General features: G+C 36.0%; 1 protein-coding gene across 2 annotated transcripts in view; it reads right to left on the bottom strand.

Annotated features, from left to right (window-relative positions):
- The window catches only part of LOC149775835 (uncharacterized), a 56,848-nt gene that overhangs the window by 5,545 nt on the left and 27,141 nt on the right, over positions 1-24,162 (bottom strand). Inside the window, exons 8-13 of one of the 2 annotated variants that reach the window (XM_089943139.1) lie at positions 21,982-22,044; positions 18,964-19,029; positions 18,093-18,134; positions 17,339-17,452; positions 14,230-14,399; positions 13,503-13,628 (exon numbers count right to left, since the gene is read on the bottom strand). In XM_089943139.1, the coding sequence (XP_089799265.1) occupies positions 13,503-13,628; positions 14,230-14,399; positions 17,339-17,452; positions 18,093-18,134; positions 18,964-19,029; positions 21,982-22,044 (581 nt within the window). The remainder of the gene's footprint in view (positions 1-13,502; positions 13,629-14,229; positions 14,400-17,338; positions 17,453-18,092; positions 18,135-18,963; positions 19,030-21,981; positions 22,045-24,162) is intronic. The other variant, XM_089943140.1, reaches the window with a different exon arrangement.

Raw genomic sequence — 24,162 nt, 5'->3', positions numbered from 1 at the left:
CTAATTTCTTAACACAAATAAAACACCTACGTCATATGATATTACTTAATTGTTATGTATATTTCATTTGTGTTTTGATTTATATTTGTCCATAATTGAGGGAATCAGTTGGGCATACCTGACTAAAGTCTTTTCTTTGTAAACACGATAGTACTAAGCTAATTCTTGTCTTTGAGTTTAGATTATATTTTAAGATCAGTATAACTTTAATGTAAACATGTTTACTTGGATCTGAGTTCAGGACATTGGCATTCCCCTGCCCAAAAAACTGTTCTACCAGAGGTTTTACGTTTTCTTTGCTAAATGGAGGCCGCTCCGGTGGCCTAGTGATTAGAGCGTCCACCTTGGATGCGGTAGATCGCAGTTTCGATCCCCGGCCGAGTCATACCAAAGACTTAGAAAAAAAGTAATAACAGCTGCCTTGCTAGGCGCTCAGCATTAAGAGGATGGTGTTAGGACTGGTCGGCCTGGTGTTAAGATAATGTTACTGGGTGGGACATCATGCTACATATCTGCGGCATGATGCTCAAGGGCTAGACTATAAACTGCCACACTTCAGACATCGTAGTGATATGGTTGGAAAATTGTTAAACCTACGTTAAAAAGCCAATTCACACACACACACATTCTTGTATTTGGTGGATATAGAGGACTTGCGTATGGAACCGCGCGTACCGAGGACGTTTGTTCTGGCGATGTTAGAGCAAAATCAAATACTGTTTGAGGCAGTACATTAATAAGAAATGGTGATGTATCAAGAAGGGAACTGTAATATCAGTTCTAAGGAATATACAATTTAGCAATGCAAGCGAGGACGCACACGTATATACAAATTTTCTGTATAATCCATACAAACTAAGGACGCACACTATTGGACAAAATCACGGAGACCGTGGACATTCGTACATTATGATCAACAAGGACATATTTGCACGTCTAATCCAGTCTTAACAATCAGTACGACCGCTCAGGTGGCTTAGTGGTTTGAGCGTCCGCCTCGGATGCGGGAGGTTGCGGGTTAGATCCCAGGCAGAGCCATAACAAAGACATGACAATGGTACTAACAGCTGCCTCGCTAGTCGCTCAGCATTAGGAGGTTAGTGTTATGACTTAGTCGGCCTGGTGTAAAAATAATGTGACTGCGTGTGACATCAGGCTACATGTACGTGGCGTAATGCCCCAATGATAGACATCACTATAAACTGCCACACTGCAGACAACGTAGCGATATGACTGAAAGATCGTTAAAGCTACGTTAAAATCAAATCAAAATCACATATTATTATTAAGTAACTGTAACCTCTCTAAGGGTTTCGACTACAACTGATCTTTAGGGCAATTACATTATTTTTTGAATATATATCTTGCTGTTATTGACGGACTGATGAATTTACTAATTTACTGATTGTCCCGCAATTAGACTTTGGTACGACATAACACGCTTCGGACTAATCCATCGCTTTGGGGATCATCTCGTAATAAATTTGGAGTTTGCGCATTTGGTTGTAGCGCCCCGTTTTAAGGAATTCTTAGATTTGTGTGATTACTTGTTTGATTATTGGAACTGGATGCAATGGACACATTCCTTAGCCTAAATTGCTAGCCATTGAGTTGGAGGAAATGTCAAGGAGTGAAGTGTTTGTGAGTTTCCATGATGCCATGGTTGACTTTTAGTGAATTCAGGTCAAAACCGCATGGTTGTCCCTGTCGTAATATAGTCCCTATTAAAACCTAATGGTGTACATTGGTTGTGTGACTGCAGTGGCATTATTTACGGCAGGAGACCGGTAAATTACACACAAGAATAAACAAGAAGGGACTCGGCAGATACCGTTTATGTCGCCATGGTGGCAAATGTGACGCAGTTGTACTGGCGAAATGTGCCTTGAAACCGTGAATTGACTGGCCTAAGGTGGCGCAGAAAAAATAGTTCCCTGTGTTAGAGGATAGTTGTATAGTTTCTACGGCGTGAACTGCTGACGATACGGAAAGTTGATGAAGAGAAACCATGCAGATGTGCGGTTGATATATATTTGGCAAATTTTGAGATCTGTGTTCTTGCATTGATTAGCGAAAAATTTATGTATATAATGAACACGTCGGGCTTTCTAATTTATAACCGAAGTTGTAGAGAAGTCTTTGGAAATTTGGGGTAAACTTATGACTTCTAGTGGAATCGTGCCAGGGATTGATACTGCTCGGTCAAGCAAATACCCCTGGATTATAGCAATACTATTTGGCTGGATTAGATCATTTATGGCAGGAAACTTGCCTTATTGGCAATGACTATTCGCTTTTTGACAAAATAAAATAATATCTTTGTTGCATAATACGCGTACGAATCTTCTCTCTCTCTCTCTCTCTCTCTCTCTCTCGGGCATGTGCAGATATAAAGTTGAAAATAAGAACGAATGTTTGTGTTAGCCATATTGTGTATTTCACGGAGACTTTTTAGTTTTCAAGTAACTTTGGTTGAATAAATCGGTGATCCATACAACATTATTTCTGTTGTAATCTGTATAATGTTTTATCTCAACCTCAAGACAAAGAATAATGATAGACTAAAACATCGACAACAACAACAACAACAACAACTTATCTATGTTAACTGAATCGAAACCTCTTAAAATGCTTTAAAGTTCAGTAATTGCAGAGGCGAAGAACAAAGTTCTATGAGAGTAGATGTATGCATAAATTTAGTGGATGGGGATACTTGTATAATACCTTTTTACAAACAGTTTGCTCTGTGTTTTTTTTTTGTTTTGTTTTGTTTTTTTTTGTTGTTTTTTTTTTTGAGCCATGAATGAACAAGAATATACGTTAATGGTACAATACTCTCTTGGTTCACCTTCAGAATCATTTAGTTTATACATTTGCTAATTCAGTGTACCACGTAAAGGTGTTTTGTATCGCTGATTGGAAGTTTTAAACAGTTTTTTTTTCTTTCCCGCGTCGCCTTCTGGATTAAACATACTGAAAAAAGACTAAATGAGTAAGAATATTACAGTCTAATGCAGCTCTAAGTAAATGTTCTGTTAAGTTATAAATACAAGTTCGTCCTGTAGAACATCCTGAGCGTTTTGGCTATTGTTAAAAACCTCTTTAAATTTGGGAAAGCAATGTAGATTGACGTCTTATATTTATATGTTGTGTGTTGTTTTAATAAGACTTCGTTTACAACAGAAATAGCGATGCAATAATTCATGATATGTTCAGCAAAGTCATCCATTCACCAACGGAAACAAGTAAATACATTTAAAAGAACATTTAATGCATTCAACAGTGTATGGTTGCTTGCACGTTTAGTCGCAGGTCTTAAGAGCGTGATAATGAAAAACTGATGTCAGCCCGTGGCTGGGGCATTTTATACCCGTTTCTTAAGACAACGCCAAATATGGCGTGCTCCTAGCTCTTGCGTTGGCCAGAATCTCAAAGTGAGGCTTCGTAGTCTCTTACAGATTATTGTCTAGGTCTATGTACATTATTACGTAGGTACTTCTGCAAGATCAGCACATTTTCCCTCTATAGGAATCTTTGGAATCTGTCTAGTTCACTATTTTCGTAACCTAATGAATGTACTCTTTTTGTGCTGAGTCTGAGATACAAGTAATGTTTTGTATAAGACGGTTCGTACTTGATCATAAGGGCGCAATCTGTATTAAGTAGTATATAATTGTAATACCGAAATAAATGGATTCAATCTCAATATATTTTAATAGAAATTTTCTTTCAATATAATTTATCAACTTACTTTTAATACAATTAAGAGAAAATTTCAATCTTGTTACTTGTACTAAAAAATTCTGTCCTAATAATACCCTCCGGTTCATTTGAGCCGAGTCCTCGAGGCTCGAGAGAAAAAAAGTTACATTCATAAATAGAATGTAAAAGGTGACAGATCAAAACATACAATAATAAAACATTGTGAGACATATTGTAAATTCAAAAATACATGAGAAAACACTGCAAATACCGAGTAAAATACAAAATATACAATGAGAAAACAATGCGAGTATTCAGTAAAATATCAAAGGCACAATGAGAGAAAAAAATAACCCACTAAAAATATTCAGTAAAATATTAAAATTAGAATGAGAAAAATCACTGCAAGGTACTCAGTAAAATACAAAAATTACAATGAAAAAAAGCACTGACAAATACTCAGTAGAATTACACGCAATCTACTTCTTCGACTAGGCTTATTAAATAATTATAACAGTAATATTAACATGCAGTTCTTGTTTTCTTTAATTTTCTTTTATTTTTTTTAAATGTTACTTTACTCTTTTTTTTGTTATTTTTTTTAATAAAGAATTTACTCTGTGTATTATCAGCATAACATATTTTTGGGTGACTACGGTTATTATTTTGCTTCAGCCAAGTGTGGTGAAAAGAATTCCCGTTCTTATGGATAGTACTAGTGAGCCGATATTGAGTGCATCTTCCTATTGCATAGATAATATCAACAAAGAAATAACAGCAACAATGAAGTAAAAATGGTTGCTAATAGAATGTCGTAAGAATTTGGTATTAGCCAAGAATAAGGAAAGTAACAATTTTAGTGTTGTGTTATGTCCTACCTTACAACCATAACGTCTATTCACTTGCAATCAAACCTTGAACTGCGTATGTATGAAATAGAAATCGTATCTAACATAAGAGCAAAAGTGAAAATATCATTATAATCTATCATTATAATCGTAACACTGGTTGGTGTGGTCAAGTACAACTTTGAAATGGGCGTGTATTACCGAAGTTACCTGTGACGTAGCAAAGAGAATGTATCGCCGTTATCGTTTCAAACAAGTTTGACTTAGAGGTTGGCCGTACGTAAGCCATTAGCTACTCATGTCTTATGAGAGCTATGCAGCGTGGAAAACTCGGTTTTGAGTAATCGCTCCGACACTTTGACTAATTTATCATTTTAGCATACATATATAATGAACAACACGACAACATCAATCGATGTTGCCTAACCAGGGAAGGTAGCACCTCTTCTGACTGGTTTGAAGGCATTAGAGCCGTTTCTATGGCGTTATCGCCGTGACACAATACCATAAGGTATATATTCATACGATTCGTATAAAAACGTAAGAGAGAACCCTCAATAACATTATCGAACCCTATTGGGTTGACACAACAAACATCTGCATCAATATGTTTGAGACGGCTAGGAGGAAATTACAATTCTCCCTAAGATATGCGAATACGGTAAGACATTGTTATATGTGTAGGCTACGAAACGTGTAAACGGTGGTTTCAGATTTCATTACGAACAGGTTTGATGTAAAAGCATAGTCTGGGATGCAAGTTAAAGTCGGTAGGTTCATTCAATCTCTGTAGTGGAAACCTTATCTAGCGCGATGAATGTTACTGAAGTAGGTATATAGAAAGTGTTATTGTTACTAAATAAGACATTAAATACATCATAAATTAGATCATTTTGTTTGGAAATATTTTGAAATTAACGCACTAACCTTGTATTGTTTTGTAATTCAAGATACAAAATATGGTATAGCAAAAACATACCTGCGTGAGAATTACCACAGTCCAGAAATATTCTCCTTATGAAACGAATTGTATATTAAATGAATAGTAAATAATACACGTATTGTCTTTAATATAGAAGGAGTTCAAATTGTGAAAGTTCAAGTCACTATCACTGGAAAGGAAACTGTCGTTGCTACTGTCGTTGACTTGGGGCCTGGCGGAGATGTCGCTGTTGGACCCATGAAAATCTGTTTTTGGCATGGATAGATGTATTTCAGACTGGGTTGTAGGAAGCTCGACTTCGGGGCTGGACTATGTATATTATGTATTCGACAAGTCTGGAATTTTAGGTGTTACTGCAAGAAGAATTCTCACCGGCAATGTATACATTGTATACTTGTAATATGTTCGTTGCCTTTGTAATGTTTCTGGCGCTGATGTTTCAGAACAAACCCTTCTTGTATGCGAAAAGTACGAAAATCACAGATGAGTTGTCAAGTCGTTCCGGAGTTTTTGCAACGTGTAATTTGATAGTGGATATCTTTCTACAAGTTTTCCACCAGGCAATCGAGAACATGGTTTCGGGCGTGTGTATCACCAACTTAGGAGGAAAGATACACTCCAAAATCGCGAACAAGTACCAAGCGTGTAAACGGGGACCTTCCTACAAATCATGATTTTACGTTATTCTAGGCTAAAATAGTTGGGAGAAGCAAGATTTGACCATTTTACCAACCGAGGACGTCCTCGGTAGGAGGTGTTTTCTCGGTACGTTGGTGTGTAATCTCATTAATGTCTTCGGTTTACTCCAAATACACACACACACACACACACACACACACACACACACACACACACACACACACACATTCTACGTTTACTAAATATTTGGTAAAGTTATATGCGGAAACCTTGTAACATAAAAGAAGGGGGTCAGGTTCAATGTCACGTGTTGGTTGTATGAGTTGAAATTTTATACCAAAATTGGAAAAAATATAAACAACAATAGTATAATCCAGAAATATGGAAATATGTGGAGCGTTTTACTAAGAATTGCAATTTCGATACATCATTTTGGAGTAATATAACGAAGAATAATTCGGTGGCATGATGCAGATCAGTACGATAAGTTTGCTACAAACATTAATTAATGTTTGACTACATTATATAGTCTCAAATGGATGGATAATAATCAAGTAACATAGACATTCGGACCGTTGTCAGAGTAATTATGCTTAACTTACGTTAATTTATTCAAATTACGTTGTTATTGGGATTAGTTAAAAGTGTTATTTTTTTCTTCGACCCTGTCTAAATGGGCAAATTTGCTGTTTGATCAATGGCGTTAGGTTTAGGTTTTGTTTAGATGTTGAAATGGTCCCTTGCTTGAGAAGTCAGTGGTAGTCTCTCTGGACTAACTTTGGCACTATCACTTTTAACTAGGATTATAAATACAACAATAAGCGCCTGAAATGGATAGACAAGACGTATTTGAACTGAGTTTAGGAGGCAAGTATCAAGAGCTTCTATGTTGTTATATAAAATGCATAGCCCGTATGAGAAATACTGACATAAGGATTCAGCTCCAGAGGAATCCGCCCTCTCAAACCCATTAATAAAATTCTAGCGACACTAACACAGCTTTGTTTATTTTAAACTATCAAGTTTTATCTGACTTCAGAATATTCCACTAAGTTGTTGTGAGGACGCAGTGTGGCATTTTGTCGCAATTATGAGTCTGCACATCGACATAAGGCCGTTTTCTTTTTCTTCTGAACAATTCTATTTTTGGAGTCTTTATTAGATGTGGTATGAATAATGAAAATAACCTTAATGAAAAACTGATTTTAGAAATGGAAAAGCATCCTTCTGTAATCTGTTTATTTTTTGGGGGTTTTCTTTTTTGTTTTTTTTTGTTGAAAATATTTGGAAGTATAAATATATTGTGTAAAAACGTAGCCAATGGACCAAAATATTTGGGCAAATATAGCTGAACTAGACATAGACTTCATGCAATAAAAGTGGATTGCAAACAGTGGAGTGTGACACTCAGCCTCAAAAATTGCCTCCAACGAGAATATGTGTGTGTGTGTGTGTGTGTGTGTGTGTGTGTGTGTGTGTGTGTGTGTGTGTGTGTCCTATTTGATTACTTTTTCCAGTTACGATTTAGTCCACAGCCCCAGCCCGAATTATTTTATTTAAATGAACGAAATGCAAACTTTTTAAAGAGTTTGGAGCATATTTGCCTGTTGACCTGCATAATGTTAAACCGGATTTTAACACTGCGTTGTTAGTCCATAGAATTAGCGTGTGTGACCTGTATGGGGTCTAACAGGAATTTAACATAACACCGTGACTCCAAAGAACAAACAATTTGTAAACATGTATGGTGTTGACGGAAATTCAACATTACGCCGCTAGTCCATAGGCTTGACATGTATGGGTCTGTATAGAGTTCAGCGGGAATTGAAAATTTGTCCATATGTTTAACATGTGTATGCCGGTATGGGGTCAAACGGGAAATACCATTACGTAATAGGTTTAACATGCGTAGTCCCCTTTAAAGTATAACGGGTAATGTAATGTAAATAATTTTATAGGTTTAATATGTGTGGGCCTCTACAGGGTTAATCTGAATGTAACATCTCCCTATCATGTTGAACAATGCATAGGGTCAATCAGGAAATATAAAAATGTCCATAGTTTTAACCTTTGTAGGCCTGTGTAGGGTCTTACGGGAAATGTAATGTGAAAGCTAGATCCACTATCCAAAAATAAGTTATCTACTATTCAGGAACTATAAATCTACTATGCAACCCTAATTATCTATCATCCAAACACCCACATTTACTATTCAACACGCCGTTTGGAATTACCATCACCCAGTCATCTACTATCCAAAACTCAGTAAGCTACTAAATGTGATGACAAATAGACTCATAACACTGGTCAACAGTGAAATCATTACTGACTTGAAAAGGCCCTAATCTGTAGTATTTTGGTGTGCCGAACACGAATATAACCGTGAAAAATTTGTATTGGCTCTCGTTTTGAAGATATTCATATACCTCATTTTCTATGTTTCACTGTGTAAATTTCTCCAGTAGGACTGCAGCAACATCCGGAATAATGATGTAACATTGCATAATACCATCATGCTCACATCATCCACAGTTGATTGCATCATTTTCTGATGCAATGCAATACTAATGCCATGCGGCTGCTGAAGTAAGTTGACGTCAGCAGTGTACTATACATGTGTAGGCCTATTATACTAATGCCAGGCGGCTGCTGAAGCTGACGTAAGCAGTGTACTATATAAAGCCCAATCAGATAGGTTCAGCATTTAAAATATTTTAGACGTTGTGCGAGACAGTTCAAGCTACTGTTACATAAAACTTATTATTTTATCCATTTACGTGCAATAAAGAACAGTAATGCCTCGAAAGTGTGTTAATACCGCGGACAATTTTTGCTATATTTGTGGGGAAGTGACATTTGCCAACCAGAAGAAAAGTATCAATTCTCAAGTGAAGAAGGCATATCATCTTTACTTCGGATGCAAGGTTGGTGACCAAGACAAGCCTTGGGCTCCGCATATATGCTGTGCTACATGTACAACACAGCTTTCACAGTGGTTGAATTGCAAAAGGTCATCAATGCCGTTTGCAGTCCCAATGGTGTGGAGAGAGCCAAGCAACCACCTAAATGACTGTTACTTCTGCTTGGTTCCTCCTCTTTCCGGCGGAATAACGAAGCGAAAGAAGTCGAGAATAGTCTACCCAAACATTCCGTCTGCATTGAGACCAGTTCCACATGGTGAGGGACTTCCTATTCCAGAACCTCCAGCAGAATATTCTCTTGATTCATCTGACGAAGACAAAGGTGAGTCGACCTGTTCTTCTCCTGGTCCATCAGCATGCAGTGATCCAGATTTTCACTGTGGTGCATCATCAACCCCACACAGAATAACACAGGAAGAACTAAATGACCTGATTCGTGATTTGGACTTATCAAAGAACAAGGCAGAATTGCTAGGATCAAGACTCCAACAATGGAATCTTCTAGAAGAAGATGTCACAATTACTGCATATCGAAAGCGCCACCAGCAATTGGAGCCTTTCTTCAGAAAGGAAAGTAATCTGATATTCTGTTCCGATATTGAGGGCCTCATGAATGCTTTAAAAATCACTCATGACCCACAAAAATGGAGACTATTTGTGGACTCTTCGAAACTGAGTCTCAAGGCTGTGCTTTTGCACAATGGAAACATTCTTCCATCTATTCCAGTAGCGTATGCTGTCCACATGAAAGAGACATACGATAACTTAAGGCAGCTACTGAATTCCATTGAGTATAACAAGTACAGCTGGCACCTCTGTGGTGATTTGAAGGTAGTTGCCCTTTTAATGGGACTGCAGCAAGGATATACAAAATACATGTGTTTCTTATGCGAGTGGGATAGCTGAGCAAGGGAAATGCACTACATGAGGAAGGAATGGACTCACAGGCAGAATGTAGCCATTGGAGAGAAGAATATCCAACACCCAGCTCTGGTTGAGGCTCAGAAAATCTTGCTACCACCCCTTCACATCAAACTAGGTTTGATGAAGAACTTCGTGAAAGCCATTGACCGGACTTTGCCAGCATTCCGATACCTGCATGAAAAATTCCCTCGACTCAGCGAAGCAAAGATTAAAGAGGGAGTTTTTGTGGGTCCTCAGATTCGAGAGCTTTTCAAAGATGACCGGTTCAACAACTTGCTGGAAGGTGACGCGAAACAAGCATGGAATGCTTTTCGCCTAGTTTCTACAAACTTCCTCGGAAATGTTAGGGCAGAAAACTATAAGGAACTAGTAGAAGACATGTTGATGAAGTATAAGAAACTTGGCTGCAATATGTCTCTAAAGATTCACTTCCTTCATTCCCATTTGGATTTCTTTCCTAGCAACTGTGGTATTGTTAGTGATGAACACGGCGAACGTTTTCATCAAGATATCGCAACAATGGAACAAAGATACCAGGGAAAATGGTCCACTACAATGCTGGCTGACTACTGCTGGACACTCCTCAGAGATGCTCCCGAACAGCTGTACAAGAGACAGGCGAAGAAATCTAAGATGTAGTCAATGACTTGATTTTTTATAGGTAGGCTATTACAGTTGACCTTTTACTATTGGAATGCATTTCGTTATGTAAACATTAATTTCTTGCAGATTACAAAAAAACTAGAGCCAATTTTGCAATTTGACTGTCATATTCGTGTTCAGCACATAAAAATTGATAAGAATTGACTAATTTTATTTCAGTAACATGACTTTTGTAAAAATTTGTTGTCCAGTGTAATATTCCATTATTGCATTTCCCGTCAAACAGATATATGTTAAACCTATGGATATTTTTAACATAGGATTCCTCTGTTTCTATAAATCCTCAATGTGGCTGCATAAAGTCAAAATCCCAGTGTCTACCAAGCGTCCTTCACAGTCCAATGTTATATTCCCGTTTGGGTCTAAAGTATTGTATTTGAAGCCAAATATTATAGCCTTTATGTTAAATGCCCATTAGAGGCCCAAACGACGCACAATTTAACATACATATCCCGCCAAACTGAACAATTATATTAAACCTATGTACGTTTTTGACATGGGATTTCTCCGTGTTTGTATAAATCCTCAAAATGGCGAGTTCATGCTAAATTTTTTTGTGCCCAAATTGCCATTCCCTTGTAAAATGTCCGCTTGTTTTCAGAGTACCAAAGATATCTTAAAGTCCCCTTGATAACCGTTGATCACTTAAATTCCCGCTAGAGACAGTGATCACGTAAATTCACGTTAGAGACTCGAATGAAGTTCCCATTTTAAACTCCTGTTTGGGTATAGAATATCATATTTGGGTCTAGAAACGCTAAACACATATTCATCCAAGGGTCTAGTTGCTTCTAAATGAAAATGGAAACCATCGCACATTCTAATAACTCGTTTAAATACTAATTATGGACGTAGCAGGACCGAGATTAAAGTCGTGTCGATCAGAAATCCACAATTACAGTCTCGGCGCACATCTTAAAACTTTTGTAATCGCTTTCGTTCCTGAACGAACGGTTTCAACGACATAAGATTAGCGGTAAAAAACGTCTTTGAAATGTCTAGTTGGTGCTAAATTGAGATGGGTCCCATTGAACACCCATTATAATATAGTCATTTGTTATTGCTAATCCTTCTGAATGGTTGATATCCTGACATGAAGTTTTCAATAAAAGAACTCTTAAAACATCAATATTTGCAACCCCCAACTAACCTGGCAGTTTGTACGATCCCACAAAACTTATTCATTTTCCATTTTTAATGAATGATTTCTAACCCGATTGTCGCCACAGAGGCCCTGACAATGTCGTCTTCTTGCTTCAAAAATACGTACACGTATGCACCCACTGACAATAAACGTGTCTAAGACCTAAAAAGTGCAACAACTAGATCAATCATGCAGAGTTCTTTGTTGAGAAGAAATTTCTAATCAAGTTATATATAAGCATGCATAATAACATGAATACCACCCATTACTTGCCTTGGTCATACAGTTTGTGTAATTGTACTTAGTTGACACTTTCCTCATCAAACAAAGGCAAATAAAGGCCAATCGGGGACATTTCTTTCACGCTTTTGTTACAGTGGCAGTAACTAACTTGCAGGGTTGCCAATTATGCAATTACGTGTGTGTGTGTGTGTGTGTGTGTGTGTGTGTGTTATTATATAAACTGGATTCCCTGATAAAAAATAAAAAAATGAAATGATATACATTTTACAGTTTTAGGGATATAGGCAAAGATATGTTTCCAGGTGAAATGGGGAGGGGGAGGCGGCAAGTGCCCCCCTTGCCCCTGTGTTCGAGTGTACATGGGTGGCAAATGTTGCCAACAAATTTACATTGCAGTGGTGTGGCTTTATTCATTTCAAAGGGAGATAAACCATTGTTAGGTGTGACTGATGTTGCTTTCACAAGTATTAGCCCTTTTGAAAGCAGCCTTACTCCTTGAGGAAGACTAATGGTTAATGTTTTAAGCCGCGAAACAATGGTGGTCAACAACTTGCCAACATATATAAGCAGGACCAACTTGTTGTGTCACGTCTAAATAAACGTGTCTGATGTGGCCTGCTGCTTTGGGAACGAATCCTAGGCAAAGGATGTAGGACCGTATTGTACATTATTGACTTCACGTGTTGCTTCCCTTTCCGGCTGATTACGTATTGGCCTCTCGTCCAATCACGGCGAAAATCAAGCAAGTTGAAACAACAATCGCGCAACACAAAACTTCCTATGGCCACTTGATCCATAGAATAACTAAGGTAGATATCACGTTTTGCAAATTTTTGCTCTGCTAGCAAATGCCAGATGGCTATTGTGTTTGTATTAGAAAACATATATAATTTTAAACCATTAGAAATTCAACAATAGTACACTTAAAAGGAATTTTCTCCGCGAACTGAAAAGCTTGTGTCAATCACTGTGATCTTTTTATATAACAAAGAAGCTATTTTGAAGACAAAACGCTGATAAATTCATTTAACTGCTACTCAAAGCAGGACCGGCCTTAACGTAAGCTTGGCCCCCACATTTGAGGCTATGTGCTCCAATCGACAAATACTACAGTAACTCCACCGGCTGGGCCCCACTGCCATCGTGGCGCTTTTGGCCTAGCAACCTTTAAGTCCGGGTGTGCCACGAATGTAAGCAGTGTATTAAAAAGCTGTGCACTTGTGTATTAAGTTTAATTCTAGGATATATTATTGCAGAATAACGACTATCACCAGTTTGTTCAATGCCAGAAATTATAAATATATTTCTCAATTAAATCGATTGAATGTATGCATATGCAGAAAATTTAAAGTCGTGTGTTTATTAAATCGTATGGAGAGAGAGAGACAGACAGACAGACAGAGAGACAGACAGAGAGACAGACAGATAAAGAGGAAGGTGAAAAGAAAATACAGCATGTGTATAAACAGTCATACCTTAAATCCGTCTGTTAAACAGCCAAGAAATATACCGGCCAGACCTCCATTAGAAATGAATAACCCATGCGGTGAAAAGGTCGCTACTGGCGCGTAAAGAGGGATTTGAGCACAATTATCCATCACCTGTTAAGAATCATATATATATATATATATATATATATATATATATATATATATATATATATATATATATATATATATATATATATATATGCTTTCAATACAACCTTTATACTCGTTTGCCATACCTTAAATCGCTGACATGATAACATTTCCAATAGTTTAGATAAATAAACATTTATTTGTAGTGTATGACCCTTGTCTGCACAGAAAACTGCACCAGTTTTGGCTATATAATACCTTGATGCGAAAAAGCGAAGAAAGGTACTAACTGTAACTAGAAAACTTGAATGGACAACAAATTGCAGCGCCTTAGGAAGAAAATATCTTGTTATTTTCCGTATTCGTTCTTACAAGCCACGTGTCAAATAATTATGTGTACATAAAACGATGACTCTTGCCCCGTGTAAAAGAAAAGTGTACGCAAAGCGGAATGTGTACCTAGCAAAGGGTCTCCAATCTATACATTGGTAGGGGCCTTAAGTCTCGTATACAAGAAATGTATGTGTACATGTGTACAGTCAAGTAAGTCTTTCCGTTATGTGTAAAATACAGAACTAAACAGAACAGAAATGTATTGTAAAATACATGCTTGTGTACACACAGCGGGGCCTTTAATCCAAGTATGGACTTCATTTGTGTGACAATATGATAACACAAGAGCTTCGGAAGCCCTGTGGTCACCCTGGACACAACCATTGGCAGCTGAGTGCGAGACGACAGTGCCGTGAATAATGGCATTCATAGTTCCATATTTGTCGCAAGTCGGTATCGCTGTAACGAAAGAGTAGTATTTCAAACACTGTAACCTCAATTACATAGTTATGTGTTGAATAGTTGAGTGCATAATTAGATGTAGACGATTCGAATATCGTCAAAAATTGTATCCAAACTATACATTTCCCAAGACTAGATTAGTGAATAGTATTTGCATTCATTCCTTGTATCTCCTATATAATCCGTACTTAATATTCCCATAAGGCGTTCCAAGAATTCGTATAATGTTCATTTTGCCAAACTTGGTTTAAACATTGCACACGTAAAATAAAACAAGAATTATTTCACTGAAATTCAACAGGTGTGGAATCACCTTTATAAATATAAAGTCAATTTCTTCCCTCGGACAAAATCTACCAAATATTAAAATTATATTACTTAAATATACGGGTGACATACACACACACACACACACACAAACACACACACACACACACATATATATATATATATATATATATATATATATATATATATATATATATATATATATATATATGCAATAAACGGACAGAGAACAGTGCAAAACTAGTATTTAATTAGCCTGAGCTCTTTCGACTCTTAATGAGTCTTTTTCAAAAACACAGACAAGACAAACAAATAAAACAGAAAAACCGTAGTGTTTGCGAAACTTTACATGACTATTTATACAGGAATGAAACCTTTAAATTTATTATGTTTCAGCTAATTTATTTCAACTTGTTGCGGATGCTGGAAAATATTTTATATTGAAATTGAAATCGATGGGCCATAACAACATCTGTTATTTTATGTAAATTATATTCCGGATATTTCGTTGTTATAGTAGTATTATAGGCTATGGGGCGACTAATAAGCAAATTTAGATAATTATTTAAAAGAAAATTTGTCGCCTGCAGACATTTTTTATTTGTGCATGGCTGTCTTTTTTTAGTCTTCTTGGTTCAAACCGCTTGGTTTCAATGTTCTAAGACAGCGTATCCAGTAAGATTCCTTTTCTTTTCTTGTTTCGGAACTCCAGTTGGGGTTGTGAGCAATTGCAATAAGTGTTATATCACTGAAAGTGTGGCCACGGGAAAAGTGTTCTGCGATTGGGCTTCTGTACAGCTTCTTTGTCATCCAATCAGATCTATGAAGGTTGATAATTTTGTATTTCTTTTCAGTTTCTCCGACATATTGAAGGCTACAGATCTTACATGTGATGAGATAAATTACATGCTCTGTTTTGCACGTTTTGTTTGGACCATGAATGTTCAGTTTTTCTCTAGTTACTGTGCAAGAAAATGCACTGGTCTCTATTATCTGTTGACAGGTTTTGCACCATTTGTCACCAAAGGGGCCAGATTTACTAGGGTGGTCTAGGTTAGTGATTGGCGTTAGCGTCGCCCTGACTAGGATGTCCTTGAGGTTTTTTGGTCTCCGGTAGGTTTTTCGGGAGGATTAACTTTACTGCGTCACTTGATTCCACAATGAGTCAGTGTTTCCCGATGATTTTACCTATCTTTATATATAATATGGTAAAAGTGAATATGTCCATATTCTGGTTCATATACAGCAAATTTCAAATTTTCTCAACTCAGTAAGAGATCAACAGGAGATCAGCAATATGTTCATCCTTTATTTCTTCATCAAGTTTCAAACTTTGATAATTACCTATTGATCTATTACAAGTTATCCAGTTATGTAGTAACAACACCCCATATTTCGCCAAATCAAATATTGATAAAGAAAAAAAAACATTTGTGTGTGATGTATCATAGAACAAATAAACAAAAAACATAACACTTTTAAAAAGGTCACTGATTGTACATTACTACTTTATCGCTGCATTCCTAGATTTTGATTTTTTTTCACTAAAAAGGACACACTAGGCTTTCTTTTTACAATCCCAAAGATATATCATTTGCAAAACTTGTATTGTAGCCGAAGAGAGTGGAAGTAGGTAAAATTTTAGCTATCCTAAGTTTACGAATCTCCAGAGAAATTTGCTGCATACTATGATAATGATGATCGTGATGCGGAAGCACTTGAATTAATAAAGTATAAACATATATACTGATTAAATGTGGAATTTACACACACACACACACACACACACACACACACACACACACACACACACAGTCACACACACACACATGTGTATTAATGGTCATATGTAAACAACATGTTTACATAGCTAACATTTTATCAATGATTGTAAGTTTGAAATAATATGCTCACATACCTTTTTGAATACAGAATATTCTAGAAACAATTACGATTTGATGGACATTTCGAATTAAAAATTACTCCTACCTAAGGAATTCTATAACATTATATTGCGTTTAAGATTACGCAAAAAATGTATAAATAGAGGCTTTGTAAGCAAGTTAATTTATTCCTGTTTCATTTCAGTCTTTGGTAATCTATGATCAAAGTGTGCAGTTGTGGTAAAAAATAATTCGAGAGGAATTATTCAAATCATTCATCGGAATTACTAAAGTGCTCATTGACTGAATGACGCATTATTTTGGGATCATTGGGACGAGTCAACTAAATCTATTAATATTATGTTTGCTTTTGTTTGTTTTGTTAAATCCCTGTTTGTTGGAGTCTCAAATAGAACCAATATCTGTATGGCACCTAGTTACTTTTTCGGTGGATATTCACCAGCTATTTTGTATACTACTAGGGTTTATAGTATTGGTAACCATGAGGCTGTACAATCACCCAGGTAGACTGCCACAAAGTCCCATAATAGTTCTAAAATCCTACTTATACTACCATTTGCCCTCCATTAGAGTTTCTCCTTCATTCCCATTCCTACATACTGGTTTTTGTCTAAGTTATGGATTATTCTCAGAATTACTCATTTTAAGTGATGACCATTTATAATCTTTTGTAATATATTTTATATATATGCCCGTAATATGCAAGACCATTATATCATACATTTTAATATATACGAATATTACCAATACGTTGAAAAGCTGGTGTCGTATCTATCGTGGTTGCAACAGTAGCTGGATGAAGAGTAGTGGATGCTGTAGTACTTTCTGCATGCAGTGTTGAGGGATGCACACTAGATACTTGGTAATGTAAAAAGCGAATGATGCATGAATGGTACTGATAAAAGAGGGTTTAAACAAACTATGGTATCTGATGATTTAAAAAAGAACTATATGTACAGTATGATAGTTCTTTCCCATTCAGTATTTGAAACAAAACATATCCTTATCAGGTACTAGATTACATAACACCAATCGTCAATAAATTAAGTCGGCCTTTCTTCCGTGAATCAGATCGTACCAATAACATAGAAATGCTAGAAATGGAGAAGTAGGTAAACAATTACAAACAAATTACATATATGCAGTAAACAATCGCAAAAAATCCAATTACATATATGTCACTTTGGAAAATATCACTTTGGAAAATAAAATATGAGACTCAAGAAACAGATATTTGAATTAATTCTGAAGCCTTATAAAGCAAATTTACGCCTAACAGCGCTGAACTGTAAACAAATGAGACTGGGATTCTATTTTTAAATAAAACAGTAAAAGAATAATCAACTGAATGTTGGCAAAATGATCATAAAAGTGGTTTGTATTGCACACATATGTAAAAAAAACACCTTAGCAAAATAAGAAATAACTCATTAACTTAATTTAAATTCCTTAAAACTTCGTAACGCTTGGTCAAAGAAGGAAATAAAATAAGACCAACCTTGGTTGCATTGGAATTCCGGGACATAGTGAATAAATGTATCTGGAAGTCAAATTATTAAGTGAATATAATTTACATTTTATAATAAACAAAAGAAAAATTAAGGAAGCCACAAGAACCACCGACCTACAGGAAGATACTGGCAAGCTTTCTCACATATACGTGTTGGTCAAGCTGAGGTTCGATCTCTTGCGGATAGAGCTGAAATCTCTGAGTGATCTGTAAAGGCGATTGCCTTAGACTCAGGATTTAAAAGCCAACCTCAGAGATTGTAGTCGTTTACATACCTTTAATTTCAGTTCTGAAGTCAAATATATGGAGATGTTGATTAATTAATCATCATTTATTTACTGAATGTAACTTACCTGTTTTAAATTTTTTTGAGAGCAATTATGGTGTTTTTTAAAACCAATTCTGGTATATTTCTCATCCCGTTTCTTCATCATTAACTATATTAACTGCATGAATAATAAGTGACACATTATAATGTTTGTCTCCGGTTCAACTTTTTGAAATGTGAACGTTTGGATTTTAAAGTCCTAACTTTCTTTTTATAGCAGCTATAAATTTGACATGTAGTGATTCTGTAATAATACGTTCAAGAAATTAACAATTTACATAAATAAAAGTTAAACGAAAACATGCAAATAAGAAGTTAACCAAAGTTTATTTGTAATGTTGAAATAAAATACGCCGTACAGTCCTTAACTGAAACTATAAATGTCTAAGTGATGCTTCTCAATCTTTCCTTAACGTAAACAAACACACACGCATATATATATATATATATATATATATATATATATATATATATATATATATATATATATATATATATATATATATAACCAAACCTGCAAAAAATACTTACATGCAAGGTTGGTGACCATGTTCCTCTGGCAATGTTCGCTTTGAATTTGACTCAGTGGATGCCATACTGTATACAGAAATTGAATAAGGAAGAAAACGAGTATATGCAAAACATGTCAGTTTCTAGTTAATGTATTAGACCATGAGGTTTCACTAATTAGCCTGCCAATGTTACAGTGGAATTTAGCACCTCCATGAAAATCTAGAATAAATGAAGGTATGAAGTTTTAGCTGCCTATGATATTATTTTCTCACAGCAAATCTCTAAATAAATCTTCGTCTCTGTAGTAATAGAGCGCTAAAAAGTACGTCTGCTCTCTAAATTCCTTGTAGCCAGCCTTGTTTCTTTTTGTTTTGTAAGTGGTGACCCATACACACGGATTCCAACTTAGCGGCTGGCGTAGGCAAATTTTCCGAGTGCTTTTTGTTATGCAGAATCTCGGAAAGAAAGGCGTAGTCATCAAGTAGAAAAAGTATGGTTGTAACCGCAAACATTTTATTTTGTCAGAGCAGATAGCAGGTTTTCAAGATCGCCACAAAAGCACTCGGAGGTATGTCTTATTCATGTCAGTTGTAGGGCACTTAATGAGTAAGAAATGAAAGTGACTTTTAAATTCTGTTCTTAGAAGCTCACAGGGACCAACGAGCATGACACAGTGAGTCGGTAAGATTTAAAAGATTTTCTGTCGCCAAAGTTATAGCGATTCCGAAAGAGTTTCTGAATATAGACGTCATCGTTAATTAAAGTAGCGTCTTCATGGGATGTAGTCTATATTACTATTTAGCCCACCACGTCCTTACATAGGGCTTCTTTATGGTATGTAGTCTATATTACTATTTAGCCCACCACGTCCTTACATAGGGCTTCTTTATGGGATGTAGTCTATATTACTATTTAGCCCACCACGTCCTTACATAGGGCTTCTTTATGGGATGTAGTCTGTATTACTATTTAGCCCACCACGTCCTTACATAGGGCTTCTTTATGGGATGTAGTCTGTATTACTATTTAGCCCACCACGTCCTTACATAGGGCTTCTTTATGGGATGTAGTCTATATTACTATTTAGCCCACCACGTCCTTACATAGGGCTTCTTTATGGGATGTAGTCTGTATTACTATTTAGCCCACCACGTCCTTACATAGGGCTTCTTTATGGGATGTAGTCTGTATTACTATTTAGCCCACCACGTCCTTACATAGGGTTTCTTCATGGGATGTAGTCTGTATTACTATTTAGCCCACCACGTCCTTACATAGGGCTTCTTTATGGGATGTAGTCTGTAGTATTATTAAGTATTACATGTCCTAGGCAGCAGCGTATCAAGCTTCATCAGGCCTTTGAAAAACAAAAACTCGCTGACTATCAAGAAAGACTGTTGGCATATGAACATATCCGGAGACTCTCTCTCTCTCTCTCTCTCTCTCTCTCTCTCTCTCTCTCTCTCTATATATATATATATATATATATATATATATATATATATATATATATATATATATATATCTAGTCACACACACATACACTATATATATATATATATATATATATATATATATATATATATCAAGAGATTATATTGTTCACTATTAACATTTCTCTTTTACAAACAGAGTAGAATCAAAATCACTAAAAAGGTTGCTTTTTGCATGCAAAGAGTTCTTAGGGACGTTTTAATGTTCACAAAACCCATTCTTGCAACAAATGAGGCTTCATACAGTCTAAAATGTCTGATCAAGGAATATTTTTTTTTCCTGATATAATACAACTGGTCTCTCAACCCACACCAATCCTGATATTTAAAGACGGTTTTTATATATCAGCTTTAGCTAATATAATGTTACGATGACTGAGCAATTGAAAAATTTGTAAAATATCGTATTGCCTGAAACGAAAAGTATGTTCATTAAATTGTGAAGGAGGGTATTTAGGGAGATAATAATAAACAGCTCTGGTTATATATATATATATATATATATATATATATATATATATATATATATATATATATATATATATATATATACAGAAAGACAAATATGGATATCCATATCCATATTTGTCTTTCTGTATTTCTAGGTCGTGCGATCGAAACTCGCATTTGCATCCCTAATTCCTTTTATAATTCTTTGTATTTTGTGGCTCAAAATTTCTTTTATACTCGCTCATTCCAATTTTTTTATTTTTTTATACTCTTTGTAAGACGGGCATTTAACCTTACTGTGATATGATTAACAAGTGCTACATAATACTGACAGTGTTTGCATGCGAAGAAAACATTTACTATAGTCAATTTAAGACTTCTTGGAACAGGATCATACAGTGAAATATATTATTTTAAATATGTATCATATCTTCCATTTATTAAAAATGATTTCGATAAAAGGGTTCAAAAAAGTAAAGAACATTTATGTCGCATTTCAACAGTTTCAGCTTCTTTTATGAAGCCTGGATCTTACTTGTTATGGTAGATCAGTAAGTATTAGTACCAATAATTCAAATGCTGCACAATATAAACTTGGGACAGATTTACAAACCTTTTGATATTGCTCGGTGTTTCCAGCTGACTTAATATTGTGTAATTCTGTCAAAGATCACAACACTGAGATTTAAAACAAAATGTGGTCATTTTCTTAGACATAGGTTCAGATAAATATTCTTCGAAATACTTTTATATATAAACAATTTAGTTTTTAATGTATTTTGCTTCGACAGATTAGGATTATGAAATGTGATTTTATTTTTCTTTCTGCGATTCTAGAGTACAACCTACGATTAGCTTCACATTATAACAAATCTTTGATCAGGATATATTATTATACAGACGGTTAGATGCAGTCTATGTACGAAAACGTTGCTAATATATTATATTGGCAATGACAAACGTTTCACCGAGACTATTCCAATATTCTTGCTATGCTCTGGAAATGACATCAACCGTTGGAGTTGCAGTTTACTTCAACTGATTTAAAAATTCTCAGAAAGAAGAAACATGGATGGATATACAGGTTTCTTACTATGATGATGGGTGCACTGTCTCCAGTGGTTATCTTCATCGCTGTAATACTCGTGGTAAAATCCTGCAGTGAATATATATATATATATATATATATATATATATATATATATATATATATATATATATATATATATATATATATATATAAAGTACGCAGTATCAATGATATATCTTGAGATGTATAAATTTTTCATTGAAAGTCAACGAGGCTTGCCAAGTTTCCTTTTAATGAAAAATTTGTACAACGAGTGGTATATCATTGATACAGCGTACATACTATACATATGTTTCATTTATATCCCATAAAATTACAGATATTTGCCCTTTGAACGGAGTTCATATTTACTACAGGTAGCTGTGTATTAACCGAGTGAATGAACTCCTCACATCGCTGCCGAGCGTGTTCGCTACAAAATGTATTTCTATTCCTTTTGTGGTTATTCACAGTCACCTTTGCATATTGATAAGTTAATTGGTTTTTTTTGTGTTTTTATTGAGTCTCTATTTTTCATCACATTGATTAAATAAATAGAATACACACTTACGGTTTCAACATGAAAGACGGTTTTAATGAAGAAAGTAGACCACTATAAACACATGGTTAGCTACGCCATTCACATGAACGATAAACCATTCACGTACCGTCGCATGGAAATTAATGTGGATTAGAAACAAAGCGAACTGACGAACCAACAAGAGGTACTTAAAATATTTTGCAATATGTACAGTTGATCTAAATCATTATTCTGCTTTTAAAATAGTACTACCGACCATAAAACTCTCTCTCTCTCTCTCTCATTTTCTCTCTCCTTCTCTCTCTCTCTCTCTCTTTTGTCGGTTTGACTTTAAAACTAACTATCGCTCTCTCTCTCTCTCTCTCTCTCTCTCTCTCTCTCTCTCTCTCTCTCATCCTTTGGTCGGTTTGACTTAACTTTTACCATCATTCATAAGTCCAGAGACATCGTTGGATGTCACAAGCGAAAATCCTCTACGTTCGTCTTTGAGTAGTTAATGGGGATCTTATAGGGTCTATGGGATTTATCATTACAAACACCCTTGGGAACATATAGGGTCTATGTAAATTTAACATGGAGAAAAATCGTGGGAACATATAGGGTCTATGGGAATTAACATGGCCAAAAACCCTGGGACAATATAGGGTCTATGTAAATTTAACATGGACATAAACCCTTGGGACTGTATAGGGTCTATGTAAAATTGAAACAGGGAGGGTCTCTATTTTTTTTTAAAAAAATAAAATAAAAAAAGGGGTAGGCAATTCAAAGACTATCTCTTTTCGAGAAATATGGCTGGCCCTGAAAAGGGCCTTTGGTTTATGTTAATATGCCCTTAACATAAAGGGCATTTGCGACATCTTCTTGTCCTCAAACTTCGTCTTACAGCAGGGCCATACATCAGAGTCCTCTTGAGGCAACCTTGTCTCTCTATATAGACTCTTCTTATCCACAGGTTGCTGTTGGTCCTGTGGACAACGGTCCACTTGGATCGGACATACATGAGCATGTCCGTCCTGAACATCATTGTTGACACAAGGGTTGAAGATTCAACGTCTGTCCACATGTTGAGGCTCCGAGAATAGGTGAATCAATGCACTGAACTGCGCTTATTTATAGGGACAGGTAGGATTGAAACGGATTGAGTTCATTCACCAATCCGAACACGCGTTACAAAATTCAGCCAGCCGCATCCAATCCGAAGAGAGCAGTCTGTGACGTCACGTAGTCAATATAGATCTGCTAGCGCTTGTGTGCAGTCAATCTATGCGACAGTGATTCAACATGACGGAAACTCAGAAAACGATCCAATGGGGTGCACCAGCAGCGGAGACCGCCCAAGGGAACCCGGACTTACTTTCAGAAGAGGTGAATTGGGATTTTGTGGATTTTCTCTCCTCGCAAGAATTTGTTCCGGAACCTTCGTTACCTTCTTCATTACCGCAAGTGGAGAATTTTAGACAGAGACAGAAAGAAGAATTGGAGAAATTTATGCAACGACAAAAAGAAGCGGAACAGGCTTTTCTCCTACAGCAACAGCAACAAGAAGAAGAGGTAAGAAAAAAACAACAGCAAGAAGAAGTAGCAGCAAAGAAACAAGAGGGTGAGAATCAAACGGTCACGGTACTGTTGGATATTTTAGCGGAGTTAAGAAGTCTGAAACA

Source organism: Sinohyriopsis cumingii, chromosome 19 (assembly GCF_028554795.1).
Source record: "Sinohyriopsis cumingii isolate HCF-2022 chromosome 19, ASM2855479v2, whole genome shotgun sequence".
NCBI lineage: Eukaryota > Metazoa > Mollusca > Bivalvia > Unionida > Unionidae > Sinohyriopsis > Sinohyriopsis cumingii.
This window is presented reverse-complemented; position numbering and strand designations above follow the sequence as displayed.